The sequence below is a fragment of the Cucurbita moschata genome, unplaced genomic scaffold (assembly GCF_002738365.1).
Source record: "Cucurbita moschata cultivar Rifu unplaced genomic scaffold, Cmos_1.0 Cmo_Scf00027, whole genome shotgun sequence".
NCBI classification, from domain to species: Eukaryota; Viridiplantae; Streptophyta; class Magnoliopsida; order Cucurbitales; family Cucurbitaceae; genus Cucurbita; species Cucurbita moschata.
This window is the reverse complement of record NW_019268543.1, coordinates 312,585-322,163: the sequence shown is the minus strand read 5'-3', so window position 1 is coordinate 322,163 and position 9,579 is coordinate 312,585. Positions and strand designations below refer to the sequence as shown.

At 36.2% G+C, this 9,579-nt stretch overlaps 1 protein-coding gene across 3 annotated transcripts; it reads right to left on the bottom strand.

Annotated features, from left to right (window-relative positions):
* Positions 1 to 657: 657 nt before the first annotated feature.
* On the bottom strand, positions 658 to 6,756 carry LOC111462594 (flocculation protein FLO11). Of its 3 annotated transcripts, none has more exons than XM_023106220.1 (9): positions 6,615 to 6,756; positions 6,342 to 6,426; positions 5,602 to 5,897; positions 5,391 to 5,502; positions 5,006 to 5,126; positions 4,088 to 4,861; positions 2,109 to 3,613; positions 1,707 to 2,023; positions 658 to 1,491 (listed from the first exon to the last, which is right to left on the bottom strand). In XM_023106220.1, the coding sequence occupies exons 3-9, from the start codon at positions 5,795 to 5,797 to the stop codon at positions 1,049 to 1,051; spliced, it is 3,468 nt and encodes a 1,155-aa protein (XP_022961988.1). In that variant the 5' UTR covers positions 5,798 to 5,897; positions 6,342 to 6,426; positions 6,615 to 6,756; the 3' UTR covers positions 658 to 1,048. The 3 variants fall into 3 exon arrangements, with proteins under 3 accessions (XP_022961988.1, XP_022961987.1, XP_022961989.1); XM_023106219.1 differs by having other exon boundaries at positions 6,342 to 6,530; positions 6,615 to 6,727; XM_023106221.1 differs by lacking the exon at positions 6,342 to 6,426 and having other exon boundaries at positions 6,615 to 6,727.
* Positions 6,757 to 9,579: the final 2,823 nt, after the last annotated feature.

Here is a 9,579-nt window from a genome sequence, read left to right as displayed (position 1 = left end):
AAAAAAAAAAAAAAAAAAAAAAAAAAAAAAAAAAAAAAAAAAAAAAAAAAAAAAAACGAGCGAAAATAGTATCTATAAACTTTTGAATACTAAGACTAAAAAACAAATGGTTATCTAACGGAGACATAACTATTGACCGTCCAGTTGCCACCTACTAGTAATATAAATTTCTTAAGAGGAAAAGATGGCAGCATGTTGGGCAGTCTGAGTGCCAAGAATGATAATTGAGAGTAGATTGAAGGTGGGGTACCTTGAGTTATGGCTCTTTTTTTCTTTATCTTCTCTTTTCACATGGGGAAGATGGGCTCACATTGGATGTTTGTACTGCAATTAGGTTAGGAGTAATAAATGATATTGTGGCAGTGTGAGACATACTTGACCCAGTTTTACTACCAGCAGCATGAGCAAGCAGACAGCACTGCCGCAACAGCAAGCAAGCTTGACTGAGTCAAATATCTTTCAATTCTACAAAACTTCTGTCAATGATTGAAACCTGAAAAGATTAGAAAGACAGAGAGAGAAACAAATGTTAGCATCAGAGAATTGAGTTATTTTGTGGCATCAATTAGTAGTCAAAAAATGAGATTGAGATGAACAGAACAAGCCAAATCAGAGGTAACTTTTGAATAGAGTTAGTTATACTTTACAATATGGAAATGAATATGAATGAGAGGCTTTATATTTAACACTGCTTCGGAGCGCTTGAATCAAATAAGAATAATCAACAAGAATGTGGCAACTGGAGCAAACTATCACTGAAGAAATGAAATCCCTACGGCCTCTCTCAAGTAAATATCAGCCCTAAACAACAATCAGAAAACAAAAGGAGTAAAAAAAAAAAAAAGAAAAAATAACTTTACATTTACGTCACCAACACCTCGTGGCATTTATTATACATTAAACTGGATTTTGATTGAAACCAAGTGAGAATTATCCAGACTAGCCCCGTGGAACAAGGTCTTTTGGTTAAATATGTGTGGTAGTGAGCTCTGGTTGTCTGAGGAAGAAGATGGGAAGGATGGACAAGCATGGGCGCTACTCATTAAAATCACATTATACTGCAGTTGCATTTGGATTCCAACTTCGGAGGTTTCGTGCTGTCCACTTGGTTAGGAAGACCTACGTTTTGAATGGTGGACTCGTCAGTGTTCTCGTCATTTTCCGTCTTAGCAATAGGGGGCTTTGTACTCATTTCGACACGCCGCTGTCTGGGTTTTTGTGATTTCATAACCCGTTTGCCGCCTGTTCTATGGCGCAGATCACCTCTGTTAGGGTAAGATTTCCCCAAAATGGTAACCATGGGTCGTGAGGCTTCCAATGTAACCTCATTTTCCTTTTCCTTTTCCTTTTCGATTGCTATGGTAGCAGCTGAGTAGGCTAGATCATGAACAATGGAGCTACAGAAAAGTATTGTATCTGTTGCCTCTTCCAGTGTCAAGCTTCTTCCCACCTTTGTTCTGCCCTGATAATCAACAATTACTGTCGATCTTTCTGCCAAACAGAAAGTTTTGTCAGGGAATGGAGAGCTTGAAAATTCAACAAAAGCAGGTTCAAAGTAATTTTAGATGAGGACATGATTAAAAACCAGGATTGTCTCAAATAATTTAAAGATCGCAGTATTAAAGAAATTTAGGAACTTATAAGCGATGCGAGGAGAGAGAATTGAAAGAATAGCATATACTTCACCATCTAAGAAACTTTCATACCGAGGATGCCATCAGATTTTTCAGTATTAATAACAGATGGTGCTAGATCTTGGTCGGGCCCGCTAGGAACTGCAGATTCCTCCAGGGGAATGCTTGGTATTATTGATAAATCATTCTGTGAACCTGGACCTATCACCTCAGCTATTTGTGCTGCTTCTGTTTCTGATATTGTTGTCATTGGATGAGTGGGTAGCTCTGTATGTTCGTCTTCAAACACATCACCATCCAGTATGTTGTGTCCCTCCAATCTGGAACAGTCGAAAGTTGTAACTGATGCGTCCTTATCTGAGACACTCCTACCACCTGATGTGTCTTCCCTGTTCACATACGAAGCAAAATAAACCATTTTGGAAATAATGGCTCCAAAAAAAAAAAAAAATCAAAATGATGCTGAGGGCATACCTCGACGATCCTGAGGTACAATTGTCCAGTCTCCTACATTTGTCGCATTCAAGTTTATCCTCCTCTACAGCAGCTGCCACAATTGAAGAGGCATCATCTGACTCGGCATTTTCAGAAGCTAGTTCAGGTTTATGAGAAGACATAGTAGTTCCCTGGCTTGAAAAGCACTCTAAAGTGGCCACATAAAAATCCACATTTTCCTCTTGCTTACAAGTTTCAAAGCTTGATATAGGATGGGCATTGGCAGGTGTTCCAGTAGAAGCTACCTCAGAGCAATGAGATTTCACGCTAACTTCACATTTTTTGTTCTCCAAGTCCCCTTTCCTTGAACTTAGCTGTCGTTGCATTCGCCCTTCAATCTGTCTGGATGAGCTAAAATCAGCTGACGATGATGCAGAGAAACTGCTGTGTCCAATAGAGCTTCTCAGACTGCTCATGCTATCCCTTGCAAAAGATAGATCATCATAAGATATAGTACTTGCAGTAAAAGTTCTTCCTTGGACAACAGGGCCCTTACTGCTGCTTGACCTCTTTAACAATATAGAAATGCCTGCACCTTCTGATGAATCAAATCTCAAAGTTTGATAGTCGTTGTGCTGAAGAGGTTGCTGACATCCAGATTCAGTGTTGGGCTGGCTCCCATTAACAGCTAATTGGCCCATCTCCAAATGGTTGGTAAGGCTATGCTGACTTTCCTCCACTGGTGTTTCTGAGGGGAAGTTTTCTTCCAGGTAACTTGGGCCTTGTTCAGGAAAAGATGCTTGATCCTGCTCAATATTGCCCACGGACATAGAAATCCTAGATTCACCAAAATCAGTGGCTAGGGAAGAGTCGGGAGAAATCACCAGGGAATCCACCCTATTGAATGGCTTATCTGCTTCATATTTTACTGAAGACAACCCAGACAAGCTTTCAGTAACTGAAGTCGTATTATTCGAAATGGCCATGCCAATATCTTTCTCTTCCCTGCTACATTCTGGACAACAATTAAGAGTATTTTCCTCTGAGTCAATAACACGATACCTGCAACCACATCTGGAACACACAAAAGTATCTTCAAGGCAAACAACCTCTGAAAAATCACCCCCCTGGACATGAGAAGAGTCAGAAGTGGAAATTATATCTGGGATAACAGCTTCGTAACTGCTATCTCCGGTGACAACTGGATCACAGCCGAGTGCAGGGCCACGGCCACTATCAAGTGACTTAATAACATGAAAGGGATCTTCATCAACAATGTCCATCTTATCGAAGGCGAATATTTCTTCGTGACTGTCATGATAAGGCATTTTCTCACATTCATTGGTCGTATCATTCTGGTTGTGGTCACTCCCTTCTGTATCAAGTGCAATACAAGTACCGTGATCAGAACTTGCATTACTGCTGGTTGTGACCGAGGAGTTCCTAGAAATCAGACGGTGGGCAGAACTTGCCTTGCCCGTGTAAAAAGTGGTGCTGGGGACACTTGATAAAAGTGGCCTAAACATATTCGGGCTTTTTCGATCCTGAAGAAAAACCAAGTGCATCAGTACCATTAAATGACATGTGAACTCCAGTGAACTATAAAAGCACAAAAAGATATGGGATAATTTGGCAAGTCAATGCAGATTGAAATTGAAGTTGAAATATCCTTCTATTTTCTTCCAAATCCAAATCTTTCTCAACTGTTTACTAACATTAACTTACTTGGGGAATAGCATCACAAACAAACAATCAACTGTACTTGCAGCAAATTTTCACACTTAATAAAGAAGTTCAATGTATTTTTTCAGTTTCTAAAACTGTTGATACGATAACCATGCCAAATTTCAAATATTACTATTAAAATAGTCCCACCCAATAAGAGTAGAGTACATCACGTGAATGTAAAAATTAATCCGAGAAAATGAAAACAAATTTACAGCTTATTTATACCAAAATGTGAGTTCCAGGCATAAGAAATAATACGATTCAGAAACTAAAAAAAATAAAATGCATACCAGCTGCCGAATCGTGGAATCGAGAGATCTTTTAGGAGCAGAACTAGAAGAAACAATTCTGTGTTTCTTGGAGAGGGCCAGAGCTTTGTTATTTGAAAGTGAAATCCCTCCTTTTGACAATGAATTATCTAAAGTGCTAATAGGCATTGACTGCAAGGAGTCTAAATCGTCATCACCAGATGAGGCAATAGAACCTCTGCTGTAAGAGCTATAATGATCTCGATCGTGACTATGAGGTGAGGTGATGCTCCTAGAAGCAGTTGGAGACATTGATTGCCTGCCATATTTGTGTGCAAGGTCCCTACTGTTTCGGGAAGCTGGTGAGGATCCTCTAACATATGATGCTGGCCGATCAGCCAGAGATGTTCGGAGGTTAGGGGGAGGTTCAGAAGAAAAACCAGGAATATTGGTTTGCCATGCTCTTATTTTAGGTGAGGCAGAATTTCCTCTGACTGACTTTACGGGTGAAGTTCCCCTTGTCCCAGATATAACAGCTGCTCCACTGGACCCCGTGCTCAACCTCCTAGGTGTTGGGGTGGAAGACCTTGGCACAGATGTTGACGGCATACTTGGAGGAGGTGAAGATCTTCTTGTAGGGGTAGTTGATCTTCTGGATGGTGTAGCATGACGTAGACTCGGAGTTGGGCTGGAATGTGGGGCTGACAGTTGCCTTCCTCGCAATTGAGGCACACTGTTTGCTGACCTGGGAGATGGGCTTAAACGATTAGGACTTGGACTACCCCTACTCGTACTGCTTCTGTGACTTTTTTCCATCTATAAAAACAATACGCTTTCAGTGTTCCAACAAAGGAAGTACAGAACATCAAATAGCTCACTTGTAAAAACACCGTCTAGAGACTGCATCCAACATGATCACGACACAATTATATACCATACAAACAGTTTAATCACACATACCGTGGATGATCTTGATATGGAAATGGGTTGGCTACGAGGTCGCCCCCTGCTTGCAATAGTAACTGGAGGTGGCTCATCGTCCAATGAGGGGAACAGGGGGGTGTCGGGAGGTGTTAACAACCTTGAAATTTATAATACAGAATAATTTGTGAGAACAAGGGATCGATCCTTTAGCTTCAAACAACAATATGTTAAATAAGTGGCAACAGCCTACCGTTAAATGAGTACTCTTTCAACCATCAAAAAATTCTTACAAGCAAGTTTGGCAAAAAGTAAATGGGTAATCCGCCACAGAAATAAATTAGTAAGAATTTATATGGACCAAACATATAGACATACAAGGGATCTTAAAATTATAGCCAGAAACAGGAATAAGGCCACTAACCAGTCATAGTCGTTTTTATCCGTTTCTGCATTAATAAGCATGTCACTATTCTCTCCACGAACAGGAACCGAGATACCAAGCTTCAAATCTGGAAAGTGCCTCAATTTTGTAGCTGCAGAAACAATTGATTAGTTTATGAAGGGTGCACGATTGAAAGCCAAACATTTGGCAGAACAAAATGCTTAAATAATAAAATTTAGCCTGTCATTACAAAATGAGTCCTCGAAGTCCTCTGCGGACTGAAGCAGGAAATCATCTCTTTCTCGAGTCTGCATTTCATTGAACAAAGCCAGATCGTCATCTTTCTCTCTTATGCGCGCACCACTCTCAAAGCTGTGGCCTCGCTTATGATTGCTGCCTCTGGGCTCACTACCAGGAGAGCTCCGCAATGCTGGAGAAGGAGGCATGATAATCCACCCAACAGCAGCCTAACCTTGTTACTTCAGCTTATCCACATGGCTCAAAGAACAACAATCAATTACCTAAATCAGCAACATATGATATTTCCTGCGCAGTCAAGGAAAACGTGTTTATTGTTAGCCGATTAAATGTTCCATCCAAACAAGCAACGAATACCCATCGTCTTAAATACACGTAATTAACTTAATTCCACCCGGACCGTCCAAGTCAAACAGAGACCAAATCTTCCCGGACAAATGCTAGAATGCATACATTAAAAAATGCGTGGAGGTGAAAAATTAACACAAAACACAAAACATCCAAGCATCGGAATTCAAAGCCCAGTTGATAAGCCAACAATTTCAGATCCTTGCCATGTAATGCGACCTTTAAACCCTAGTCTCGATAAAAAGATCCCGGCATTAACAGCAGCAAAGTATAAAGCACTAGTTACTCAAAATCCACCCTCTATACCCAACAAAAATCAAATGAAGTTAGGATTATAAGCCATAATTCTTCGTCTGAAATAGAAACCGGAAGTGGACGACTTACTGAATTTCTCCAGGTTAAAAAGTACATGAAGATAGTGAAGTAGGCAGCTAGCTGAGTTTAAGATCTCAAAATCAGCCCTGTGAAGCTGAGAAGGCAATTGGTAAATATACGGACTGTCGACGCCCAGATCTACAGCGTTGGTGACGATATAGATCGGAGAAGATAGAGATCGGCCATGAATCAACGATGCTTAAACAAATTTACAACATTCTCTCAGGAACTACGAAAATAACTGGAGAGAGTAGAGAGTGAAAACTATGGCAAGTAACTAACCTCTGTAATCTCGTTTAGATTAGCTTCTTTCCCCGGCTGCAAGCTTTCGTTTTCCTTTCGCTTCCTCAGTTCCTCTTTTTGCTGCTGCGACATTTTCTTTTTTTTTTTTCTTTTTTTTTTTCTTTTCTTTTCTTTTCTTTTTCTCCCCCTTACTTCGTCTTTTTTCCCGAATTCTCCATTTTTACGATAATGCCACTCGTTCTAGATTTCCAACATCCCTCTCCCTAACAATTATAGATAATACATTCAAATAAATTTTATATAATATAGTTTTGCTTTTGCAATTTATCCATATGAAATTATCTCTATTAACATTTTTTATTCTACACAATATATATATATAATTGCTACACCCAAAAATAATTACCGGTCCTTTCAACTTTATTTTATCTGAATAATAATAATTTACCAAAAAATATCTGTTCACCATTTTTTACATAAATCCCTGGGCGGTGGGGGTTTAGTTTCCCTTTATATTTTATTTCCAACTTGGAAAGTAATAATTCCGTTGCACTTTATAATTGGCAGCAAGGCTTTAATTTCAATCCATCTCCACTTTATAAAAAAATTATTTTTTTTTCCAGCCACCTTATGAAATGACATGATTTATTCGTGGCTTTTCATATCAAATTATTGTATTTTATAATTACAAAATAGAAAACCTCGTTTCTCAAATATAAATAATTAAATAATATAATATCCCACCTTACATTTTTTTCAATAATTATTGAATTTATGCCTACCTTGTATTTTAAAAAATTTTAAAGGTTAATATTGTAATTTCCGAAATTCAACCAAATGAAAATGATGCACTAAGCTATAACTGTACCATTAAAGTTATAGTGATAGATGGTATTCATTCTTATGGATTTCTTCGTGTTACAATGATTTAATTATATCATTTTCTAACTTAAAAAAGGTAATTAATTCAAACAAAAGGTAATAATCGTTACCTTGTTTTTTTTAATTCTTTATATTTAAAATATTATAATATATGTGGAAGTTTAGATTCAATATTAATTTATTTTATAAAAAAAAAAAAAAAACTTTAGTCGTTAGTTGACATCAATAATATGTTCATCAACCGCATAAACAATATATATATATATATATATAAAAATAAAATTAACCAACTCTATAATTTAGGGCAGCTTTAACTTGATTTTATTTGTAGGTTGGGGGAAGTGGGGTTTGGAAAGGGATTAGGGAGCTGATATGGGTCAACCTAGCAACTATATTAGGATAAACAACGAATCTGTTAGCTGCAAATAAAAAATTTAAAACCAATTAAATCGAATTAAAAATTGCAACAAATAGAAATAATTATATATATATAAAAGTGCAAAATGATGTCGTTTTAATTGGTAGGTGCTCACTCGAGACTTGCAGTAAAGATTTTTATTGCAATCATCATCGAACTGTTGCTTTCCCATCTAACATCACATAAGTATATTTTAATGCTGGTTTGACGTTTTTCCCCCCGTTTTTTTTAATTATTTTATTTTATTTTTCATGTATTTGAAGGATTTATATTTATTTTATTTTATTTTTTTTTGTTTTATTCTCCTTCCCTACTATACCAATTTACAATATTCAAATAATATCGTTCATTTCACATTGTACCAAATGAATGTGTAGCAATGATGTTGTTGGTGGATGGGACAATTATAAAATGGCACCTTCATGTTAATTTTGAGCAAATTAATTATATGATTTAATATTGATATTTAGCTTATAATTTATTGTAAAATAATTATTTGATTTTATGTAACTTTCTTTAATAAAAATTAATTGTAACAACAATTTAAAGAGAAAGGAGAGGAAAAAAAAAGAAAATTGGGAAAATACCTACTGAGAGTGGAGAGTTAAGACGTCATAAATGCAATGAAAAGACAGTTCAAACAATTGGGTACAGAAACAACGACGGCCACTCTACAACCTCAAATGTGACGAATTTTATCTATTAATAAATATTATTTTATATTTTTAAAAACCCGTCTAGAAAAAAGGAAAAAAAAAAAGGATTTACAATGTCCCCTCGGGCAACGGAACGCGACAGATCCCCCGCCTTTTTCCGTTCACACGTGTGGCCCGTTTCTGCCCGTTGACACTGGACTCTTGAGAGTCAGTGCATCAGCGTGCATTTTGTGGGATTAGGTAAAAAGCTGAGGTTAAAAGTACAAAAAGTAGATTTTCCATCGGATCCTCCAATTAATTGTGCAATGCATTTAATTTTTACTGAAGTAATTATAATTGAGTCTATTATTATTTATTCAAAACAAGAAAATGGTGAACACATTGTATCGTGTATTTCTTCTTTTTAGAAGTTATTACATTTATATATAACAATAATTATGGTGTCCTTCGGCCCTTGACCGGATTTTTGTTAATGACATGCTGTTTAGTGTATATATTTAATTGGATAATTGTGTCTATAAAATAATGGTTAATCAATAATTTAGGGCGACATTATCAATGACTAGTACAAAGGGAGCATGATTGACGAATATTTCACAATACATTAAAGTTTGATATTATTTACATTGATGTCTTTTATACTTCCTAGGAGTAAATGATCAATTCGAACTTTGTTTTTTTTAATAAATAATAAATTGTTTATCTCACCGCGTGGATGTACCATATATTTGTATTATTTGTACTAATAAAAAGGACAAAACCTTTAACTATTTAAAAAATAAAAACAATTAATTAAATCAACCACTTTTTTTTCTCAAGAAAATAGTAAAAGTAAATATTAAAAATATAAATTAATCTATGAAGTATTAGACTATATAATTAATTAATAAATTTAATCCTATACAAATAACTAATATAGTTTAATTTTGTATATAATATAATATTATTTTTAAAAATTTAAACATGTCAAAATAGTATATTAGACAGAGTATCATGTATTTTTGAAGTTAAAAAATCGAAAGTTGATTTTTTTTTTTTTTTTTTTTTA